Here is a 25185-nt window from a genome sequence, read left to right as displayed (position 1 = left end):
TGAAAATCAGCAAAGGATCTAATTGTATCTATAGCTGAGTCCCAATGATATTGAATTTTCAGCCTCAAAAAGTCTAATGCACTAAGATGGGGGCCCTGACTGTGATGAAGTGGGATTCTGAGTCAAGTTGGGGATGTCAAGGTTGATGTACTCAGAAATCTCAAACTGCCAGATTCCCCTTAACCCTGTGGGCCTGCCCAAGTAGCCCACTCATCTCTATTAAAGACTGCCCCCACCCACTTCGCTTGAAAATGACAGAGTTCTCTGCTCTGCCAAACAACACACAACTCTCTTAGAATCTACCCTCCTTCTCATGAACATCAGAACAATAGCTATGTAAAATAACAACATAAACTTCCTGGGGAAGTGCTGTGTCAACTAAAAGAGGAAAGTGTATATACACAAAAATAACTACAGAATTTAACTAATACATACCCAGATGGCTCTGGATCCTGAGGAGCCTTGATCAAGATGGAGAGAGACATCAAGTTGGATAAGGGAGAGTTTCTCAATACGGGAGCATTTCCCTTGATACAGAATGTAACATCCTTGAAAGAACCTCAGGAGAAAGTGCTAACATGCTGTTAGGCTCACTCTTGAAAATTTGAGAAAATGATGACCCACATTAAGTGAAGGAGAGCTATCAAAACTGCATGCTGATGGTGGATGAAAGAATCAAAAGGCATGCCAGGATGGATTTCCTGCATAAGGCCAGAACACCCACTGTCTGACTATGTCTTGTAATAAAGCTTGGAGAAGCTTTCATTTACCAAAGTGATAAAAAAATTTTCTGATGAGAAGGGCACCACTCATCAGGAAAACTCAGTGTTGCCCGTGTTTTGTAAGCCAAGGCTTATGATAAGGTGATGCAATAATAGAACTGAGATCACTGATACCAACAGGGATAACAGATCCTAACATAATGGAGGCCAGTTGTGGATGTTTAACCAGCATAAGCAAGGGGGCATGATTATCATAATGAATAGCAGGTCAGAACAGCACTGGGGAGTGCCTGACCTACAGAGAGCTCTGTATATGGTTCATAGAACATGATGTTCCCAATGTCAAGATAGATAATGAGCCAACAAGGGTATTGGTTAATTTACACAATCAAGAGAATTCAGGTTTGGATGATCAGGAGTCTGAGAGAAACTTCCTAAATAAAAAGACATAATCCATTGACCAGTTTTTAGACATGAGCCAGTTATCAGTTCTGAAACTTACTGACTTAGAGAGAAGCCAGGATCTTACGGGGAAGGATGCTCTAACCCCATGGCAAGTATATTTGTTAATGATTCCCCTAGTCCTTTCTCAAAGGAAACTTTAGTCATTTACTCAATAATTGTATATTGGAGAAAGTGGAATATCCAAATATTTCAAGGATTTTTGGGTGAAAGGTCTGAAATGACATTGGTAACTTACATCTTTATTATCATGGTCACCCTATTAAAGTGGAGTCATGTAGGGGAAGGTCACAAATAGAATCTGATCCAGATGCAGTTCACAAACTCTTCCCATGATCATTTATCAAAGGTCCCAAAGGTATAATTTGAATAGACAGAGTTGGTAGTTGACAGAGACCCCACATTGGTTCCTCAGCCTGTGGAATAAGAGCTGTTATAGTGGAGAAGAAAAGTGAGATGGGAACTTCCGAAATTGCTCCCCTACCAGACCAAGAGAGAAAATCAAAACAAACATTGCATCCTGAAGGGAATAAAAGTGAATAAAGACCAATAAAGTTCCCCATTGTATTTCCACTTAATTCAATTCATCAGCATGGCTCCTACAAAAACCCAGTGGATACTGGCAAATGACAGTGGAATACCTCAAAGGCAACCCCTAGTAGTTCCAAATCACCTGCTGTGCCAAATTTGTTATCTCTACTAGAACATATCACTGCAGCCTCAGATACACAGTAATGGCTCATAGTTCTGGAAAATACATTTTCCCCAATCATGTCAAAAAGAAGATGAAAAGTAGTTTGGATTCACATGTGACTTTATTGTATTTCACCAGGACTATGTTAACTTTCCCAATCTCATACTACAGTATGAAGGAATCTAGATGGTCAGAATATACTTCAGAACATCACACTGGTCCTCCACATTTATACACTATGTTAATTGGACTGGATGAACAGAAGTGGCAACTACTGTACTCCAAAGGGTGGGAGGTAAACCCTATGGAGGTTCATGGGCCAGGCATATCATTAAAGTTTTAAGGGTCCAGTAGTCTGGAATTGCCAGATTATCTCTGCCAAAGTAAAGGAACTCCCATACCTGGAAAGGTAGCACAGCAGCCTAGTAGGCCTTTTTTTTTTTTTTTTTTTTTTTTTTTTATTATGTAGGCAGAAAATTCCAGACTTGGGAGTACTGCTTCATCTCATTTACTAGGTGATTTTTAATGCTTCCTGCTTTAAAGTGTCCTGTGGCAGATTCAGGTTGTGATGCAATCTCTATGCCTTTGGCTGTATGACCCAGCAGACATTATGTACTAGAGGTATCTATGATGCAAAAAGATACTATTTAGATCTTATGGTAAGCACCAATAGCAGAATCACAATATAAAACCCTGGAGTTCTGGAGCAAGGCTATGCCAACTGCCATTTGAGACACAGTTCTATATATGTTAGACCCTGGTAGAAATGGAATGTCTATTCATGTAACATAAAGTGACCATGCAGTCATAGTTACCCAAAATGAGCACAGTTCTGTTACACCCATTAAGTCATAGGTTGGGTGATCCCAAAGAGAAGTCCACTGAAAGATAAAGTGATATACTTGAGATTGGACACAAGCAGGGGCAGGCACAGAGGGTACAAGTAAACTGTACAGGCAGTTGCCCCAGACCCCATGTTGCCAGCCACCGTGGTACTAGTGTCTCTCTATACCTATGTCCTCAGTGGAAGCCCCTCGATGAGCAGCCAATGATGGAAGAAAAAGATTGAGCTCGCATGATGGAAGGGCCAGCTCAGTAGGTGGTTGAAAGGCAGAAATGATAGTGGTTCCTCTGTAGCAGTACTCAGGGCTGGCCCTTAAAGAAAATGGTGAAGGTAAATACCCTCAATAGGCAGTGCTTAGGGCAGTGTATTTGGTCATCCACTTTCTGTAGAAAAAGAAGAGACCGATTGTAAAAATACATGTGGATTCATAGCTCTCAGGGGCCTAGAAGGAGCAGGATTGGAAGATTGTGAACAAGGAAGTCTGGGAAAGCAGCACAAGATAAAAGATCTTTGAATCTCAAATTAATGCCCATCAAAGAGCATTCACCATGGAATAGGAATTAAACAATAAGTAGACAAGATGACTTGGTCAGTTAACTTCAGTCACTCTGTTATTAGCTCATTGCTGGCATGATTACTATTTCTATGTCCCAGTTGTTTCTCTGTCTTAAAGGCATACATTTTTATTTCTCCTGATAGCATTTTATTAAATAGGTATTATGTTAAGATCAATAATTATTCAAATTCATTTTGCAAGAACAAAATGTGTGGTCATATTTTCAACTCTCTTTTTAAGACATCCTCTGCTAAGTTAGCATGGTCTATGAAAATTTGTCAAATAAAAGTAACTTTTATTAAATTCTTTTGCACTATTGAAAATGCTTTGTCTTTAACCTTCGTAATATGCTATTGTTACCTGCATTTTAAAGATGAGAAAATTGAGGTACAGAGAGGTAAAATAATTTGTCCAATGTCATACAGGTAATGAGAAGTTGAGCCAGGAATCAAATCATGTTGGAATTCAAAGGCCACATATATTAAATGTTTCCTCTCACCTTTTACATATCATTGCCTGAGTGCCATGTTAACCTTACACAAAGAGTAATTTATCTTCTGCTTAGTTTTAAAACTAGTGTGGTGGGAAGAATAATGGTCCCCCAAAGATGTCCCTGTCTTATTCCCCAGAACCTGTGAATATGTCATTTTACATGGCAAAAGGGAAATTTGCAGGTGTGATTAAAATTCAAAACCTTGAGATGGGGCCAGTATCCTGGATTATCCAGGTGTGTCCAGTCTTATCATGTGAATCCCTAAAAGCAGAGAAACTTTCCTGGCTGTAGTCAGAGGAAAATGTGACTATAGAAGAACTGTCAGAAAGATGCAAGGTTGCTGGCTTTGAAGACGGAAGAAGAGGTCATGAGCCAAGGAGTGCAGATGGCCTGTAGAAGCTGGAAAAGGCAAGGAAATGAATTCTTCCTTGGAGCTTCCAGAAAGGAACACAGTCCTACTGCACCTTCATTTTAGCCCAGTGAGACCCATGTCAGACCTTCGGTCTACATAACTGTAAGATGATAAATTTTCAGCTTCTCATTGACTTTGAGCTCTCTCTCTCTCTCTCCTCTCTCTCTCTCTCTCTCTCTCTCTCTCTCTCTCTCTCTCTCTCTCTCTCTCTCTCTCTCACACACACACACACACACACACACACACATTCATTCTATTCAATCTCTCTGGTAAGAGTGATTTAAAATGATGCAGTTTGACAAGGAAGGCTGACCAAATCTCAGGCAGAGTATCTTGCCTGCTTGCCTTAATAGCAATAATGACAAAGGCCTTGGGGGGTGGTTTTTATGGCGTTCCCAGCCTCGCCTTACTCCTGTAACATGACCTCTGTCCTACCCCACTAGCTGACCCCAACTCTACTTTGATTCATATACTATTTGGATGCTTTTCCTTATTCATCTGTTGATTTCAGCTTTTACTATTTCTATTCCTACATGATTCTGATAGCTTGAGGCACAAATGCCTTTCTACTTATCGAAGATGTACACATTTCTGAAAGTATCTCATTTGGGGACCAACATATATGGTGTGCTTAATCTCTCAAGATGGCTTCAGTCTGAGTTTTCTTACTTCTAATTTTAGTGAGGGAAAATGGCCATTAAACAGACATTAAAATTTGAAAACACAGATTTATGGAGGGAAGCGATAATTTAAGTGGCAGTTAGCGTCTTCAGTTCCTTTCAAAGAGAATTGCAACTCTTGTTCCTCTCTTAGTTTCCTCACCTTTTCATTTTCTTTTTTGTTCTTTTTTGATCTCTCATTTTTGGGCTCCATCTTTCCTTGCCTTTTTAAAATACATGTAACCCTTTTCAAAAACACTGTGGAAATCCATTGGAAATGTCATTGAAAGACTTCATGTACTTTGACTCAAACATCCTACTCTTGGAAAATTATTTAAGAGAAATCAGACTCTATATGCACCAAGATATTCAATACAGCACTAAACATATTAACCAAAAAATATTAATTTAAGAAAAAACCCTAGGTACAATCTAGATGTCAAAATGTCCACTAGCAAGGCATTGGTCAGTTATGACACTTCAACATAATTAAATAAGATACAACCACAAAGGTTATAATTAAGGTGAATCTAGAAATAACTGCATTCAAATCCCAAATTAATTACCTAAACTACTGAACAGGCATGTAAATTTGGGCAAGGTTCTATTCCTATTTAAACTACAATTTCCTCACATGAAAATATGAATAAGATTTATTTTCATATTGATAATGTGAAGACTAAATGAGCTAAGGCTTATGAGCCACTCAGCACATTTCTTGGAGCATTATGATTACTCACTAAATTGTAACATCTTTTCTATCTATTTATAAATAAGAAATTAGAAACAACAAAGATATATGCATTATGACTGTGAACATGAAACACACAAGAACTTTCAGATTAGCATAAAAAGTTATAAGAATAGTTTCTTAAATTGATATTAAAGAAATTAAAACAATACAATAAACATGAATATAGAATTATAATAAGTATTCCTATGTAGTTTTATATAGCAGGAACAGTTTGAAAGTCCTTAAGGGACAATAGTTGACATAGGCAATTTTATTTTCATTACAGTGTGCAAACTAGCAAATACTTTTGCAAATAAGTAGCACAAAGTTTCAAAAGCCCAAAACCTCTTTCTGCTCATATTTCAACAGCTTTCAGAAGGAGTCTAATCAGAGGGGAAGTGGAACTTGGTTCTGCTGACATGCCCTCCAAAATAGCACAGGCCTCACAATAGGTGGCCTAAATGGGGCCTTTTTATGATGACAAAGAAAACTGTTCCTACCAATCAAAGCCCATATGAACAAGGAAAAGGCTATTTAAAAACATTCACCATCAATGCCAGTTGTCAGCCTGCTGGAAACACTGGTTGAAATGACTTGTACTCATCACATATTTGTTTCTACAGATGGAGAATTATATATTTGACTTGTTGGAAAGGTTGGGTACTAAAAATACATTCTCTCTCTTTTTCTCTCTCTTTTACAAAACACAGAAAGAGGAACAAAAAGAGTGGCAGCTGCTTGTTTCTCCCTCTGTAACAAAATGTGACTTATAACGTAGCAATGAAAAAAGATCAGAGCAGAAAATGAAGTAATTTATGAAAGTCATGCCATAAAACAAAACCACAGAATATAATGTTGATTAGAATTTAATGAAACTGCCAGGTATCTTGAAATATCAACTTCGTGATTTTGGTGTCCAGTTGAGAAAGTCAGGGAATTAATGTGGCAGTGGTTTTATCACAGATGTTGCTGCTACACAAGTGGGTAACTTAAGCCCATAGAGAAACAAAACAATATTCTGTGTTGAAGTGCATTGATAAAGAAGGAATTTCCTTGTAGTAGAAGAAGAAATTACTTTATACGGATCCCTGTTAGTGACAATGAAAATTTCATGGGTATGCTTTAATTCAAAATGCTTTGCAAAAGTGGTTAAAAATACCAGCCCCTACATCCCAGAGTAACTGGGCAGAGAATAAAAAGTATTTGCAATGTGGAAATATTAAATTTCCCTACCTGGCAAATTCCTGATATTCTGACCAGCACTGGGGACTACCATTGTAGTAGTCCAAGCCCTCCATCTTGGGGCTTGTCCTTATGAAGCTTGTTACTGTGAAGGAGAGGCTATGCCTACTTACAATTGTGCCTAAAAGTCACCCCCAGAGAACCCCTTTGGTTGCTCAGATGTGGCTTTTCTCTCGCTAAACCCACTTGGCAGGTAAACTCACTGCCCTCCCCTCTATGTGGGACATGACTCCCAGGGGTGTAAATCTCCCTGGCAACACTGGACATGACTCATGGGGATGAGCCTGGACCCGGCATCCTGGGATTGAGAAAGCCTTCTTGACCTAAAGGGAGAAGAGAAATGAAGCAAAATAAAGTTTCAATGGCTGAGAGATTTCAAATGGAGTCGAGAGGTCATTCTGGGGGTTACTCTTGTGCATTATATAGCTATCCGTTTTTAGTTTTTAGTGTATTGGAATAGCTAGAAGGAAATACCTGAAACTGTTGAACTGCAATCCAGTAGCCTTGATTCTTGAAGATGATCCTATAACTACATGGCTTGCAAGGTGTGACTCTGTGATTGTGAAAACCTTGTGGCTCACACTTCCTTAATCCAGTGTATGGACAGATGAGTAGAAAAAAGGGGGACAAATAGTTAACGAATAAAAGGAGGTAAAATTTTTGGGTGTTTTCTTTTACTTTTATTTTTGTTTTTATTATTATTTTTACTTTTATTTTTTGGAGTAATGAAAATGTTAAAAAAATTGTGGCAATGAATGCACAGTTATATGATGGTACTGTGAACAACTGATGGTACAGTTTGGATGATTATATAGAATGTGAATATATCTCAATAAAATTGCATTAAAAAAGAAAACAAGCAGTCAAGGCAAACGAGTTTGTATCATGACCAAAAAATTCAGTGTACGGGGGAAAAAGTGATCATTGATGGTGGTAGTATTTGCCAGGAATTGTGAAGAGCTGGAGTTGGGGTGGGACCACAGAAGAATTTTGGGGAAGTGATGGAATTGTTCTATATCCTGATTGTGGCAGTGGTGACACAACTGTATATGTTTGTCAAAACTTCCAAAAATATCTCGTCTTAATTTTTCTGTAAAAAAAAAAAAAAAATACCAGCCTGGAGTAAAAACTTCCACATCAGACCCTGCTAAGTGACCCACACATAATTGCTTGACAGTGGCCAGCACATTTGAGGCTCCTTTAGCTGAACCAGACCCTCCCACACAAATGTTCTCTGAGGTGAGACTGAAAAGGAACATAGTAACTGTCATTCCTTTTCCAAAATCTTATGCAGAACATTGTCCAATTTTTCCCCTATTCCTCCTTACTCTCAGTTTTACTTGTTCCAATTCCCAACTAAACTGAATCCAGTGCTCAAATGCTTTTGCTGATGATCTGTTTAAAATATTTTTTCTTGGTTATGTACCAAGTTGAGGATATAATTCTTGGTATTTGTCCTCCAGTCCCACAGACTTCCACTGAGACAATAAGAATACTGTACTTCTTATTCCTCTCCTGCCTTTTCTCCACTAGGTAACAGGAATTAGATAGGCTAGCAAATGATAAGGTTGACGATTTATGGAACTTAGAGGATGAATAATGTTTTGTAATGAGTTTCACCTATTAGTAATCTATGATGGTCAATAATGTTACCTCAGTAATATCTTGCAAATTTCTATTTATTCTAGATTAAAGTAGCCAGAACCACTTAACCAATGTATACAATAGGATGATTTTTGCTTTTCTTTGAAATCCAAATAGAGGCTAATTAAAATGTAATTATTTAAAAGATATATGGTCTTGATTTTAGTTCAGTTTATCTAGATGTAAGGTTTTCCAAAAGCTCAACTTCTTCAGTCAAATCATTTTTAAAGGCATTCATATGCCACCTGAACTCCATGCTTCAGACTTTCAGGAATGATAGAATAGCAGAGTTTAAATGCACTATAATTGTCAGTGAGACTCACTTCAACTACCCTCCCAGAGAAATAGAGGTTCAGGGTTAAGTAGTCAAATTGAAGCACAAATCTGAAAATGTTGAGCAGAGAAACACAAACTAAGGAAAAGGCAACTATAAAGACTGCTGACACCGGACAGACCAAATAAATGTGTTAGGGACGGTGGTAGGTGTGGAATCTGGTGAAACACCCTGAAATTCATACTGTGGCAAAGTCATAGGGACTTTTTATAGAACATTTGGCCTTTTCTTTGAATGGGGAGGGAGTTGTAGAAAGCTCTGAGCCAATTTAAATAAGTGTTACTGTAGACCCAATACTTAAATTTTCTCTATAGAATCTAAGTCAAATTACCCACCCAACCCTATATGTGGAGAACTCCTAAGACAGCCATTTATTATTTTGCAAGCAATGTCTGTTCCAGTTTTGTAAAGCTCTATTAGACAATTTTTGCTTTTTTTAGGCCAAAACAGGCCCCCTATAACTTCTACCCACTGGTAGTCTTTTATGCTATACAAAGCTATGATACAAATGTAATATCAGTTGGACTATTTTTAGAAATTCAGCTGGGCTCAAAAATTCAAGGAGAGGAGGGAGTATCTGGATATCTTAATTTAAGGTCTTAATAGTCAAGGAAAATAGAACTGAGTTATTTTACTAAAACTGCAGACAAGCTTATGTTCAGATAGTTTTTCTCATGCTTCCAGTGTTTTGTAGCATTTTAAACATTCTCTAATAGAATAATGTTCTTCTTAGAAGATGACAAAGATTTTAATAGGCTTATTATCTTCATCAATGGATTTAATGGGCATCCCTTTGATGGGCACTCAGCCAGGTTTGTTATAAGGGCAGGGCCCTTGCTCTGTGTCCTTAGGGAACTTTCATGGGGGAAGGAGCTTGAGGTCTTCATCTATTTGATGTCCATAACACATTTTGGAGCACATTTTAATTGTAAAATATAGAGAAACATGACGTTTTCCAGGGATAATAAAAAATCTGTTTCGGAAGCTCAGAGGGATTAGTTACAGTAGATTTGTAGCTATTTTATTAAAATCAAAGAAAGGGAAATTTAAAAAAACATGACATTAAATGATCAAGAAGGAAAATAAAAATTATCCCACCTCTTTTTAAGGACCCTTTAATTCAGATACATGTAGCATTTATTCCTTTTCTTGAAATAAGGGCTTGAGAAAACTGTCAAAGGGCTAAGCAAAAATAGTGATATAAGCGCAAATGTGTTCTACTTGAGTTCGGGGCTGGTTACAATTCTGAGAATAGCTACCACAGGCAAATACCAGGGGTTTCTAGAAGGGACATGCCCTAGGGTCTTGAACAGCACTTTGAGTTGGACCGAGATCAGGCTTTTATGTCCCCACTCTATTGCCTAGGCCTTTTTATAAACGGCTCTGGTACAGCAAGCTGTGGTAATCCTCTCTTTCCATGAGGAGTGGCTGCTTTTCTTCCGGGAGCCACTTTCTTTTGCGACGACATAGCAGGCTAAGGAGCCCTCCCAGCACAGCAGTGAGGACAGCCCCGACCAAAGCTGCCCCAATGAGCCAATGCCAGATCCGACCGGCTTGTTCCAAGAAAGGCTTAATGTAATCTTGAAAAAAGTCTGGGTCTGAAATAGAAAGACATCCTATTGTTTTTACTCTTGTCATCATCATCACCATCACTATAATCATCATCATCATCATCACTACTGTAAAGTACTTTGGAGTCAGACACCTGTGTTCGAATATCAACTCTGCTCTTTATTAACTATAAGACCTTGGGAAAGTTATAACTAATACCACAAATTCTCAGTGTCTTCATCAGGAATATAGAAAAATGATCCCACCTTGTTTGAGGTATTTTAAAGTTTATAGACAGTATCTGTAAATTAAGCACGTGTACTGAATTAGATGTTAGCTAGTTTTTTTTGCAGCTCCTTCTGTTCTTTTTTTTTTTTTTTTTTTTTTTTAATCATCATTTTATTGAGATATATTCACATACCACGCAGTCATACAAAACAAATTGTACTTTCGATTGTTTACAGTACCATTACATAGTTGTACATTCATCACCTAAATCAATCCCTGACACCTTCATTAGCACACACACAAAAATAACAAGAATAATAATTAGAGTGAAAAAGAGCAATTGAAGTAAAAAAGAACACTAGGTACCTTTGTCTGTTTGTTTGCTTCCCCTACTTTTCTACACATCGATCCATAAACTAGACAAAGTGGAGTTTGGTCCTTATGGCATTCCCAATCCCACTGTCACCCCTCATAAGCTACATTTATATACAACTGTCTTCGAGATTCATGGGTTCTGGGTTGTAGTTTAATAGTTTCAGGTATCCACCACCAGCTACCCCAATTCTTTAGAACCTAAAAAAGGTTGTCTAAAGTGTGCGTAAGAGTGCCCACCAGAGTGATCTCTCGGCTCGTTTTGGAATCTCTCTGCCACTGAAGCTTATTTCATTTCCTTTCACATCCCCCTTTTGGTCAAGAAGATGTTCTCCATCCCACGATGCCGGGTCTACATTCCTCCCCGGGAGTCATATTCCACGTTGCCAGGGAGATTCACTTCCCTGGGTGTCTGATCCCACGTAGGGGGGAGGGCAGTGATTTCACCTTTCAAGTTGGCTTAGCCAGAGAGAGAGGGCCACATCTGAGCAACAAAGAGGCATTCAGGAGGAGACTCTTAGGCACAAATACAGGGAGGCCTAGCCTCTCCTTTGCAGCAACCGTCTTCCCAAGGGTAAAACTTATGGTAGAGGGCTCAACCCATCAAACCACCAGTCCCCTATGTCTGTGGTCATGTTAGCAACCATGGAGGTGGGGTAGGCGAATACCCCTGCATTCTCCACAGGCTCCTCAAAGGGGCACTACATCTTTTTTTTTTTTTTTTTTTTTTTTCCTTGTTTGTCTTTTTTCTTTTTTTTTTTTTTTTTTTAACTTTCCCTTCTTTTTTGAAATCAACTGTATGAAAAAAAAAGTTAAAAAGAAAACAAACATACAATAAAAGAACATTTCAAAGAGACCATAGCAAGGGAGTAAGAAAAAGACAACTAACCTAGGATAACTGCTTAACTTCCAACATGTTCCTACTTTACCCCAAGAAAGTTACATACTATAGCAACATTTCAGTGAACTTGTTCCTACTACATCCATCAGAAATTAACAGACCATAGTCATTTCTGGGCATCCCCAGAACGTTAAATAGCTTATCTGTTCTTCTTGGATTATTGTTCCCCCTTCCTTAATTGCTCTCTACTGCTAGTTCCCCTACATTCTACATTATAAACCATTTGTTTTACATTTTTCAAAGTTCACATTAGTGGTAGCATATAATATTTCTCTTTTTGTGCCTGGCTTATTTCGCTCAGCATTATGTCTTCAAGGTTCATCCATGTTGTCATATGTTTCACCAGATCGTTCCTTCTTACTGCCGCGTAGTATTCCATCGTGTGTATATACCACATTTTATTTATCCACTCATCTGTTGATGGACATTTGGGCTGTTTCCATCTCTTGGCAATTGTGAATAATGCTGCTATGAACATTGGCGTGCAGATATCTGTTCGTGTCACTGCTTTCCGATCTTCCGGGTATATCCCGAGAAGTGCAATCGCTGGATCGAATGGTAGCTCTATCTCTAGTTTTCTAAGGAACTGCCAGACTGACTTCCAGAGTGGCTGAACCATTATACAGTCCCACCAACAATGAATAAGAGTTCCAATTTCTCCACATCCCCTCCAGCATTTGTAGTTTCCTGTTTGTTTAATGGCAGCCATTCTAACCGGTGTTAGATGGTATCTCATTGTGGTCTTAATTTGCATCTCTCTAATAGCTAGTGAAGCTGAACATTTTTTCATGTGTTTCTTGGCCATTTGTATTTCCTCTTCAGAGAACTGTCTTTTCATATCTTTTGCCCATTTTATAATTGGGCTGTCTGTACTATTGTCATTGAGTTGTAGGATTTCCTTGTATATGCAAGATATCAGTCTTTTGTCAGATACATGGTTTCCAAAAATTTTTTCCCATTGAGTTGGCTGCCTCTTTACCTTTTTGAGAAATTCCTTTGAGGTGCAGAAACTTCTAAGCTTGAGGAGTTCCCATTTATCTATTTTCTCTTTGTTGCTTGTGCTTTGGGTGTAAAGTCTAGGAAGTGGCCTCCTAATACAAGGTCTTGAAGATGTTTTCCTACATTATCTTCTAGGAGTTTAATGGTACTTTCTTTTATATTGAGATCTTTGGTCCATTTTGAGTTAATTTTTGTGTAGGGGGTGAGGTAGGGGTCCTCTTTCATTCTTTTGGATATGGATATCCAACTCTCCCAGCCCCATTTGTTGAAAAGACCATTATGGCTCAGTTCGGTGACTTTGGGGGCCTTATCAAAGATCAGTCGGCCATAGATCTGAGGGTCTATCTCTGAATTCTCAATTCGATTCCATTGATCTATATGTCTATCTTTGTGCCAGTACCATGCTGTTTTGGCAACTGTGGCTTTATAATAAGCTTCAAAGTCAGGGAGTGTAAGTCCTCCCACTTCGTTTTTCTTTTTTAAAGTGTCTTTAGCAATTCGAGGCATCTTCCCTTTCCAAATAAATTTGATAACTAGCTTTTCCAAGTCTGCAAAGTAGGTTGTTGGAATTTTGATTGGGATTGCATTGAATCTGTAGATGAGTTTGGGTAGAATTGACATCTTAATGACATTTAGCCTTCCTATCCATGAACATGGAATATTTTTCCATCTTTTAAGGTCCCCTTCTATTTCTTTTAGTAGAGTTATGTAGTTTTCTTTGTATAGGTCTTTTACATCTTTGGTTAAGTTTATTCCTAGGTACTTGATTTTTTTAGTTGCTATTGAAAATGGTATCTTTTTCTTGAGTGTCTCTTCAGTTTGTTCATTTCTAGCATATAGAAACATTACTGACTTATGTGCATTAATCTTGTATCCCGCTACTTTGCTAAATTTGTTTATTAGCTCTAGTAGGTGTATCGTTGATTTCTCAGGGTTTTCTAGATATAAGATCATATCATCTGCAAACAATGACAGTTTTACTTCTTCTTTTCCAATTTGGATGCCTTTTATTTCTTTGTCTTGCCGGATTGCCCTGGCTAGCACTTCCAGCACAATGTTGAATAACAGTGGTGACAGCGGGCATCCTTGTCTTGTTCCTGATCTTAGAGGGAAGGCTTTCAGTCTCTCACCATTGAGTACTATGCTGGCTGTGGGTTTTTCATATATGCTCTTTATCATGTTGAGGAAGTTTCCTTCAATTCCTACCTTTTGAAGTGTTTTTATCAAAAACGGATGTTGGATTTTGTCAAATGCTTTTTCAGCATCTATTGAGATGATCAATTGATTTTTCCCTTTCGAGTTTTTAATGTGTTGTAATACATTGATTGTTTTTCTTATGTTGAACCATCCTTGCATGCCTGGAATGAACCCCACTTGGTCATGGTGTATGATTTTTTTGATGTGTCTTTGGATTCGATTTGCAAGTATTTTGTTGAGGATTTTTGCATCTATATTCATTAGGGAGATTGGCCGGTAGTTTTCCTTTTTTGTAGCATCTTTGCCTGGTTTTGGTATTAGATTGATGTTAGCTTCATAAAATGAGTTAGGTAGTGTTCCATTTTTTTCAATGTTTTGAAAGAGTTTGAGTAAGATTGGTGTCAGTTCTTTCTGGAAAGTTTGGTAGAATTCCCCTGTGAAGCCATCTGGCCCTGGGCATTTATTTGTGGGAAGATTTTTGATGACTGATTGGATCTCTTTGCTTGTGATGGGTTGGTTGAGGTCTTCTATTTCTTCTCTGGTCAGTCTAGGTTGTTCATATGTTTCCAGGAAATTGTCCATTTCTTCTACATTATCCAGTTTGTTGCCATACAGTTGTTCATAATATCCTCTTATAATTTTTTTAATTTCTTCAGGATCTGCAGTTATGTCACCTTTTTCATTCATTATTTTGTTTATATGGGTCTTCTCTCTTTTTGATTTTGTCAGTCTAGCTAGGGGCTTGTCAATCTTGTTGATCTTCTCAAAGAACCAACTTTTGGTGATATTTATCCTTTCTATTGTTTTTTTGTTCTCTATGTCATTTATTTCTGCTTTAATCCTTGTTATTTCTTTTCTTGTACTTGGTTTAGGATTGGTTTGCTGTTCATTTTCTAGCTTCTTCAGTTGATCCATTAGTTCTTTGATTTTGGCTCTTTCTTCCTTTTTAATATATGCGTTTAGTGCTATAAATTTCCCCCTTAGCACTGCTTTTGCTGCATCCCATAGGTTTTGGTATGTTGTGTTCTCATTTTCATTCGTCTCTATATATTTAGCAATTTCTCTTGCTATTTCTTCTTTAACCCATTGATTGTTTAGGAGTGTGTTGTTTAACCTCCAGGTATTTGTGAATTTTCTAAGTCTCTGATGGTTATTGACTTCTAATTGTATTCCATTGTGGTCAGAGAATGTGCTTTGAATAATTTCAATCTTTTTAAATTTATTGAGGCTTGTTTTATGTCCCAGCATATGATCTATTCTGGAGAAAGTTCCGTGAGCACTAGAAAAGTATGTGTATCCTGTTGATTTGGGATGTAATGTCCTGTAGATGTCTGTTAAATCTAATTCATTTATCAGATTGTTTAGGTTTTCAATTTCCTTATTGGTCTTCTGTCTGGTTGATCTATCTATAGGAGAGAGTGATGTGTTGAAGTCTCCCACAATTATTGTGGAAACATCAATTGCTTCCTTTAGTTTTGCCAATGTTTCTCTCATGTATTTTGTGGCACCTTGATTGGGTGCATAGACATTTACGATTGTTATTTCTTCTTGCTGAATTGCCCCTTTTATTAGTATGTAGTGGCCTTCTTTGTCTCTCAAAACATCCCTGCATTTGAAGTCTATTTTATCTGAGATTAATATTGCTACACCTGCTTTCTTTTGGCTGTAGCTTGCATGAAATATTTTTTTCCATCCTTTCACTTTCAGTTTCTTTGTGTCCCTGTGTCTAAGATGAGTCTCTTGTATGCAACATATTGATGGTTCATTTTTTTTGATCCATTCTGCGAATCTATATCTTTTAATTGGGGAGTTTAATCCATTTACATTCAACGTTAAAACCGTGAAGGCATTTCTTGAATCGGCCATCTTATCCTTTGGATTATGTTTGCCATATTTTTCCCTCTCTCTATTAATATCCTTTATTGTACCCATACCGAATCTCTTTAGTACTGAACCTTTCTCCAAGTCTCTCTGTCCTGTCTTTGTTTCTCTGTCTGTAGGGCTCCCTTTAGTATCTCCAGTAGGGCAGGTCTCTTGTTAGCAAATTCTCTCAGCATTTCTTTGTCTGTGAAAAATTTAAGCTCTCCCTCAAATTTGAAGGAGAGCTTTGCTGGATAGAGTATTCTTGGCTGGAAATTCCTCTCACTCAGAATTTTAAATATATCGTGCCACTGCCTTCTCGCCTCCATGGTGGCTGCTGAGTAGTCACTACTTAGTCTTATGCTGTTTCCTTTGTATGTGGTGAATTGCTTTTCTCTTGCTGCTTTCAGAACTTGCTCCTTCTCTTCTATGTTTGACAGTGTGATCAGTATATGTCTCGGAGTGGGTTTTTTTGGATTTATTCTATTTGGAGTTCGCTGAGCATTTATGATTTGTGTATTTATGTTGTTTAGAAGATTTGGGAAGTTTTCCCCAACAATTTCTTTGAATACTCTTCCTAGACCTTTACCCTTTTCTTCCCCTTCTGGGACACCAATGAGTCTTATATTCGGACGTTTCATATTATCTATCATATCCCTGAGGTCCATTTCGAGTTTTTCAATTTTTTTCCCCATTCTTTCTTTTATGTTTTCATTTTCCATTCTGTCATCTTCCAGGTCACTGATTCGTTGTTCAACTTCCTCTAGTCTTGTACTATGAGTGTCCAGAATCGTTTTAATTTGGTCAACAGTTTCTTTAATTTCCATAAGATCATCCATTTTTTTATTTAGTCTTGCAATGTCTTCTTTATGCTCTTCTAGGGTCTTCTTGATTTCCTTCATATCCCGTACTAGGGTCTCATTGTTCATCTTTAGTTCTTTGAGTAGCTGCTCTAGGTGTGTCTCTTCTGGTCTTTTGATTTGGGTGCTTGGGCTTGGGTTATCCATATCGTCTGGTTTTTTCATATGCTTTATAATTTTCTGTTGTTTTTGGCCTCGTGGCATTTGCTGACCTTGATAGGTTTCTTTTAGGGTTTGTAGACCAGTTGAAGTCCTTATCTCTAATTTATCAGATCTACAGCTTCGTGGAGTACACTTTCTCTAACTAACCAGCAGGTGGCGTCCACGAGCCACCTGTTCTCCACAAGCCAGATCTCCCCTGCTTAGCCTTTTTGGTGAGTGGGGGAGTGAGTCTTGTGGGGCCCAATTGGTGTCCCAAGCTTGCGTGTGTAGTTGGTGTTGCCTGCCCTGTATGTGGGGCGTGTTTCTGGGCAGTCGGGGAGGGGGGGTTGCCCTAACAATCAAATCTCCCTGATGATCCTAGAGTTTTAAAGCTACTGCAATAGTCTAATCCTTCAGTTCAGTCCTGCCACAGTTTGTCTCTGCCACTGACCCACAAGTCTTTGGTATTGGCGTATGGCTCCTGAGACTTGCAAGTGGGCCCCTCTTCCAGGCTGTGCACCCCGGGTCCTCTGTTGAGGGATGACTGTGCTATGTCACAGGTGAGTGCCGTCCCCCCCAGGGCAGTTCTGGGCTGCTGGGCTGTGTTGGGAGGCTCCCAGTCTGCTCAAATGATGGCTGAATGGGGCTCTGTTAATTCACACTGCTCCCCCTTCCCAGCTCTGGGACATTCAGCTGAGGTTGCAGGGAAGGCTAATGTCCACGCCCAGTTTTGTGGTGTGTGCCTGTTATTTGAAGCACTTCCGTCACACTGGGTTGTCTGGGACAGCTCTGGGCTATGGGGCTGGCGATGGGCAGGAGTGTTTCCTGTCCACCAGGATGGTGGCTGTGAGCGGACACCCCCCTTTTCTTGGGAAGTTGTGTTGTTTAGTGAATTTTCTCAGCCACTGGATTATTGCCTTTTGTCTCAGAGCTCTCTTAGTTCTGCTCTTGACTTGACGTGCCCAAATTTCAATTCTTTGAAGCTTTCTGTATTGAGCTTCTTAGAGTAATTGTTTTAGAAAAAGCAAAAAGGATTTAAAAAAAAAAAAAAAAAAAAAAAAAAAACGGTCCTCCTCAGAGATTTAATGGGTTATTGAAATGCTAATAGACAAAGCAACCAGGGCCATTAAGGAAAGGTGCCCAGGGCAGAGAGATCAGCCTTGCTTCGGGATTTGCATATGCGCCTCAAGGCCTGATCTCCGCCCTTCCCCTTTCTGTGTTCACCAGAACTCCAAAAATCCTCTGCTTTTATTTTGGAGTTTTTCGTGTTGTTTTTTTTCTATGCCTGTCTCCTCTCTGCTGGGCTGGCTGCTCTCAGAGTCTCTGGTGTCTGGCCTCAGTCTATCTATGGTTGGAGTTTGAATCAGTAGAATGAGTTTCCGGTAAGAGCAGCCACTGCAATTCTCCCTTCTCCTTCCTGGAGCTGACAGCCCCTCCTCCCCCGGGACTGAGCCTGGCAGGGAGGGGCGCGGGTCCCCTGGCCGCAAAAACTTACAGATTTCGCTGATCTCAGCAGTTCCACGTTTTCATGAGTGTTGTATGAAGTACGCCCAAAGACAGATTGCTCTGTGGTGTCCAGTCCACGCAGTTCCTGGCTTTTTACCTACTTTCCTGGAGGAGTAACTAAAACATACAGCTCACCAGTCTGCCATCTTGCCCCGCCTCCTCCTTCTGTTCTTATAACAACCTGTTTATCTATTTGAGAGCATTTTACTACTAAAAATTCAATAATTCAGCCTTTCAATTATTTTGCATACATCAATGGACTATAGTGTTGACAAATGCTCAGGAATCTTAGGATACTTCCAAGAATGTCAGGGCATTAGAACAATCTCTGTATTATAGAGGTCACAGATTTAAATACCCAAACAGTAGATTTTAACCAACTATATTTTTGAACTGATTCAGAACAAGGAATATTTTCTAGCACTCTGATTATTCATAATCCTTCAAACAATAATCCTGACTGCTGCTGTCCATAAAATCGTTTCCACTTCTGGACTAATCTAGATTTGACAACCCAAAACATTCATTGCAGAAATAATGCACTTATTGGTTTCCCTTGCCCTTTCTTGAGTTGTTTCATGAAACCAAGTTTTATCTCCTCAACTCCTATGAGTTCCTTAAGAGCATTTTATATTCAATTCAATAAGCATTAAACATTAAACATCTAATATGTTACACCTTTAGGTTCATCACTTCTTCTGTTCTTGCACCCATCACTTCACACTCCAGTTATTTATTTACTAGTTCATATTTTCTATTAATATAAATTGTCTTCTCAAGGGCCAAGATTATGTTTTAATCATTTCTATAATTCTGGCATCTGGTTCAGTGCCTGAAACACATGTGAGAGGCTTAGAAATATGTACTGGATGAATGAATATGTTATTGGACTCCGAAGAGATGGTGAAGGGATGCCCCAGGATGTAGCTGTGGGACAGGGAGAAGAGATCCATACAAGAAATGTTGCAAGGAAAAAAATCATAGTTTTGTTAAAGAGTTTGGTATAGTTAGTGATGAGAACTTTAAAATAAAGCAAAAGAGAAAAATAAATGATTAACTCCAAGGAAAAAATAATGTATTCATAGCACACTATTTGGATCAAATGTGAATCATTATTTACATAGTAAAACTAAAGAAAATCCTGGATATGGACTCAATCCCAAATGGTGATATTACTATAAGATAAGATGAATGAACGAAAAGGGGGGGAGGGACTTTAGGAGAACTAAAATCTATATTTAGAACAGGAGGAATTCCAGAGATAAACAATGGAGCTGATACTCAACAACATACCATACCCAGACTGCTATTTTTGAACAATATACAAAATTCTAACTTATTTGAGCCACAGAAGTATGAACCTATTTCTTAGTAGGACATCTGCTTTCCATCCCTACTTCCCCACCCCTACTGATGCTAGGGTAGTTGAGTAGTAATAGGTGGATCCCTGACTCAAGATGCACCAATCAGAATCATTACTCAGAATTTACTGTGCTGGAATCAGCAGGCTCAGAACCTCAGGATGGCCACAGTTCCTAAAATTTGGAAGACATAGGATGAAACCAACACACACTGAGAAGACTAGAGCTAGAAAGAGAGAGAGAAACAAAGTCTTCAGGTTATTTAGTTACTTGTTTCAAAGGCTCAGCTGCATCACTGCCTTTCCCACAGTTTGACTGTTCATCCCTTCTTTAGAGTTTGTAAACCAGTAAATCCCCCTTTTATCTAATCTTGTTCCTATGAAATATCTGTTGTTTGAAATTCAACAAATCCTAATTGTTTTAAAAAGTTAATTATCTCCCTTCTACAATAAAATATAGAGTAAAGTAAGTACCTTAGGATGTACTGGAATCACAATTGTGTGTAAATTCACTATAGACTAAAAATGAGACAAACCAAGAAGATAAAGAATATTTTTCTAATAAAATATTTTTGAAAAGATGGGTAGCAACATGAAGTAAAATTTAAAATGAGAGTTCCCTATTCAACTTAAACTCAATGATGTTCAGGAGGATTAAGCAGGGATGTTCAATGATTTTTTTAAAAATCAGAATTGATAAAAATGAGTTTTATATGAAAGCCTGTTATTCAAAGAAGATAAAAGTGGAGCTTCCTGGTTTAAGCAAAGACTGTAGGGCTAACACCCTCTCCAGTGTCCTTTCATTTTTTCTTCTCCTTTCCCTGGTAACATCTTGCAGCCAGCTGTCCCTATGACACCTTATAACTCCATTAAGCATAATTTGAACGGTACTGAAATGTATTTCTCATCATCAGGAAAGGACAACTCGCAAAGGATTAACATTGTAAAATATATTATAATGAGAGAGAGAGCGATAGCTGCTAATTATATCATTTAAATCTAAATAATAAAAACCAGTGAAGCTAAAATTAAAAAGTATAAGGAATGTGAAATATTTTCCATCAAATATGACAGTTACTATTTATAATATATTTAAAAATTAATTTAAAAATGGGACTACAAGTGTCTAATTTAGGGTTCTGTTAGCGTCAATATATAATACATTTAAAGTGCCTAGCAAAGTGTAGGGCACACAGAGGTTGCTTAATATATAGATTTTCCCTTATTGCTTAAGGTCCACCTCAGGCTCAAATGCTTTCACAATTTTTAATACTAATTCTACAACTATCCTTCTGCTCTGTAACCTCTCTTGTAATTTCTCCAGTTCAGTTCATTCCAAGTGTTCTCAGTTTTTACTCTCACCAATGGGCAAAACACTTTTTGTATTTCTCAATGGCCCTAAACTAAAATGCAGACTTTTTTTTTCCTCAACTATCTGCTTTGAACACCCAAAGTGCACCTTTTCACTCTTTCTTAATGTCATAACTTTGTTTTCTATTATCCTCACCTATGTAAATTTCCATTTCTTCTGTCATCCACTCTCTTCCAAATAACCATATAATCTTATATTTGTTTTATGTGTTATTTCCAAAGTGCATCCCTATGCCCATTTATGCACACAACAAACATGTGAGGTAGTTAGAAGTCATTATCCCAATTTCATGAATTAGGAATCTGAAACTTAGAATGTTTGCCTGTAATGATTAAACCAGGCAATGTATGTATAGCCCTTAGTACAATGCCTACTACATAGTAAGCAACTCATAATTGTTATTGACTCTTATTTTTCCCCATAATTATTTCATTGATCTCTTAACTGAATCAGATTCCCACAAGAATTACCCACTCCCCCACCCCCCTCAAACATGCACTGATCATTCACTCAGTGTTTGGGAAGAGGTTTTTTTTTTTTAATAGATCAACATGTATAGCCCATATTATTATGAATGATTAGAAATACAGAAAAGCTGAAAGAATTTTACAGTGAACACACATGTACCCACACCTATATTCAAAAAACAAGATTTTATTATACATGCTTTATCACATATCTATACATCTATGCATATCTTTATCCATCCATCATTCCATCTTACTTTTTGAGGGGATATATTTCAAAGTAAGCTTCAGATGTCAGTATACTTTCACCTAAATGATTCAGTATAAAAGCAACTAGAATTAAATATTTGTTTTAAAGTTAATTTTTTTTTCTTTTGAATTAAAATTAGCCTACAATTAAATGCATGGACTTTAAGTGGACCATTCCATATGTTTTGTTTTGTTTTTTCACTTTTATTCTTTTTTTCATTAACTTTATTTATCAAAAAATAAAAAAAAAACATTTCAAATAAAACAAAGCAAAGGAATAAGAAAAACAAATATCCTAAAATAACTAACTGCATTGCTTCCAATATGCTCCTACCATGCCCCAAGAAAATTAATGAGCCATGAGTTTTTGTTGTTGTTGTTGTTCTACTTGCCTCCTTAAAAAAAAATTAGAGAAGTTGTAGGTTTATAGAACAATCATCCATAAAATGCAGGATTCCCATGCACCATCCCCAAATCAGCACCTTGCATTGTTGTGGAACATCTGTTAGAATTGTTATAGTACTTTTTTATAATTGCACTATTTTTTGTTAACAATAGTTACCTTCATTACAACTGATGAAAGATTATTAAAACAGTACTATAAACTATTGTCCATGGCTTACATTAGTTGTATTTTTCCCATATAACATCCTTTTATTAATACCTTGTATTAGTGTCATACATTTGTTATAATTCATCAAAGAACATTCTTAAACTTGTTGTATTAACTATAGTCCATCATCTATAATAGGGTTCATTGTGTTATATAATCCTGTTTTACATTTTAATTTTTTTTCTAGTTACATATATGATCTAAAGTTTCTCCTTTTAAGCACATTCACCTATATAAATCAGTGACGTTCATTACACTCACAATATTGTGCTACAATCACCATTATCAATTCTCAAACTGTTACAATCAACCTAAATAGAAACTCTGTACAAATTAAGCATCAACTGCCCATTCTCTAGCCCCTGGTAACCTATATTCTTTATTCTATGTCTGTAAGTTTTCATATTATAATTAGTTCATATTAGTGAGATCATACAATATTTGTCCTTTTGTGTATGGCTTAGTTCACTCAGCATAATGTCCTAAAGATTCACTAATGTTGTCACATGCATCAGGACTTCATTCCTTTTTTTTTAAGTTGAGTTTTTCTGAGGTATATTCACATACCATACAGTCATCCATGGTGTACAATCAACTGTTCACAGTACCATCATATAGTTGTGCCTTCATCACTCCAATCCATTTTTGAACATTTTCTTTACACCAGAAAGAATAAAAATAAGAATAAAAAACAAAAGTAAAAAAGAACATCCAAATCATCCCCCCCATCCCACTCCAATCTTCATTTAGTCCCTAGGACTTCATTCCTTTTTATGACTGAATAATATTCCATTGTATGTATATACCACAATTAGTTTATCCATTCATTGATTGATGGACACTTGGGTTGCTTCCATCTTTTGGCAATTGTGAATAATGCCACCATGAACATCAGTGTGCATATATCTGATCAAGTCCTACTTTCATTTCTTCTGGGTAATAAGCCTAATAGCAGGATTGCCAGATCACAGGGTAATTCTAAATTGAGCTTTCTGAGAAACTGCCAAAGTGTCTTCCACAGTGGCTGCACCATTTTACATTCCCAACAGCAATGAATTATTTCTCCACATGCTCTCCAATACTTGTAGTTTTCTGTTTTCTCATTTTTAATAGTGGCCATTCTAGTGGGTGTGAAACGATATCTCATTGTGGTTTTTATTTGCATTTTCCTAATAGCTGGTGATGTTAGCATCTTTTTCATGAGCTTTTTAGTCATTTTTATATCCTCTTTGGAGGAATGGCTATTCAAGTTTTTGCCCATTTTTAACTTGGGTTGTTTGCCTTTATTATTGCATTGCAGGATTTCTTGAAATATTCTGGATATTAAATATTCTGGATTTATTGGTTACGTGGTTTCTAAATATTTTCTCCCATTGAACAGGTTGTCTTTTTACTTTCATGACAAAGCATATTGAGGCACAGAAGTTTTTAATTTTGAGGAGGTCCCATTTATCTATTTTTTCTTTTGAGGCTTCTGCTTTGGGTATAAAGTCTAAGAAACCATTGCCTGTTATAACACCCTGAAGATGCTTCCCTACATTTTCTTCTAGGAGTTTCATATTCCTGGTTCTTATAGTTAGGTCTATGATCCATTTTGATTTAATTTTTGAATGTGGTGTGAGAAAAGGATCTTCTTTCATTCTTTTGTATACAGATCTCCAGTTCTCTCAGCCCCATTTGTTGAGGAGACTATCCTTTCCCGATTGAGTGGACTTGGAAGTCTTGCCAGTAATCATTTGGCCATAGATGTGAGGGTATATTTTTGAACTCTCAATTCAATTATTGGTCAATATATCTATCCTTGTGCCAATACCATGCTGCTTTCACCACTGTAGCTTTGTAATATGTTTCAAAGTTGGGAAGTATGAGTCTTTCAACTTTGTTCCTTTTTTTCAAGGTTTTTTTGGCTATTTGGGGTCTCTTACACTTCCAAATAAATTTGGTAATTGGCTTTTCTATTTCTGCAAAGTTAGACTGTAGGAATTTTGATTGGGATTGCATTGAATCTTTAAATCATTTTAGGTAGAATTGACATCTAATGATATTTAGTCTTCTAATCCATGAACACGGAATGTCCTTCCTTCCATTTATTTAGGTATTCTTTGATTTCTTTTGGCAATGTTTTGTAGTTCGCTGTATGTAGTCCTTTACATCCTTGGTTAAATTTATTCCTGGGTATTTGATTGTTTAGTTGCCATAGTAAATGGAATTTTCCCCTCCGATTTCCTCCTCAGATTGTTCATTTCCAGAGTATATAAACATTACTAATTTTTGTGTGTTCACATTGTACTCTACCACTTTGCTGATCTCATTTATTAGCTCTAATAACTTTGTTGTGGATTTTTCTGGACTTTTTATATATAGGATCATGTCATCTGCAAATAGTGAAAGTCTTACTTCTTCCTTTTCAATTTGGATGCCTTTTCTTTTTTTTTTCTTGCCTAACTGCTCTGGCTAGAATTCCTAGTACAATGTTGAATAACAGTGGTGGCAGTGAGCATCTTTGTCCTGTTCCAGAACTTGGAAGGAAAGCTTTCAGTCTTTCACCACTGAATATGATGTTAACTGATTTTTTTCATATATGACCTTTGTTATGTTTAGCAAGTTTCTTTCTATTCCTATTTTTAAGTGTTTTTACCAAGAAAGGATGAGGGATTTTGTCAAATGCATTTTCTGCATCGATGGAGATGCTCGTGGGTTTTTTTCCCTTTGTT

The 25185-nt window shown here is 37.4% G+C and overlaps 1 protein-coding gene across 1 annotated transcript in view; it reads right to left on the bottom strand.

The window, feature by feature from the left end:
* Nucleotides 1-9821: 9821 nt before the first annotated feature.
* TYR (tyrosinase) overlaps nt 9822-25185 on the bottom strand; it is a 107588-nt gene continuing 92224 nt past the window's right edge. Inside the window, exon 5 of the mRNA XM_037839310.1 lies at nt 9822-10393. Coding sequence (XP_037695238.1) covers nt 10167-10393 — 227 coding nt within the window. The 3' untranslated portion in view covers nt 9822-10166. The remainder of the gene's footprint in view (nt 10394-25185) is intronic.

This window comes from Choloepus didactylus, chromosome 6, assembly GCF_015220235.1.
Source record: "Choloepus didactylus isolate mChoDid1 chromosome 6, mChoDid1.pri, whole genome shotgun sequence".
Taxonomy (NCBI): domain Eukaryota; kingdom Metazoa; phylum Chordata; class Mammalia; order Pilosa; family Megalonychidae; genus Choloepus; species Choloepus didactylus.
Note: the sequence above shows the minus strand (reverse complement) of the source record. Positions and strands in the feature narration are given on the sequence as shown.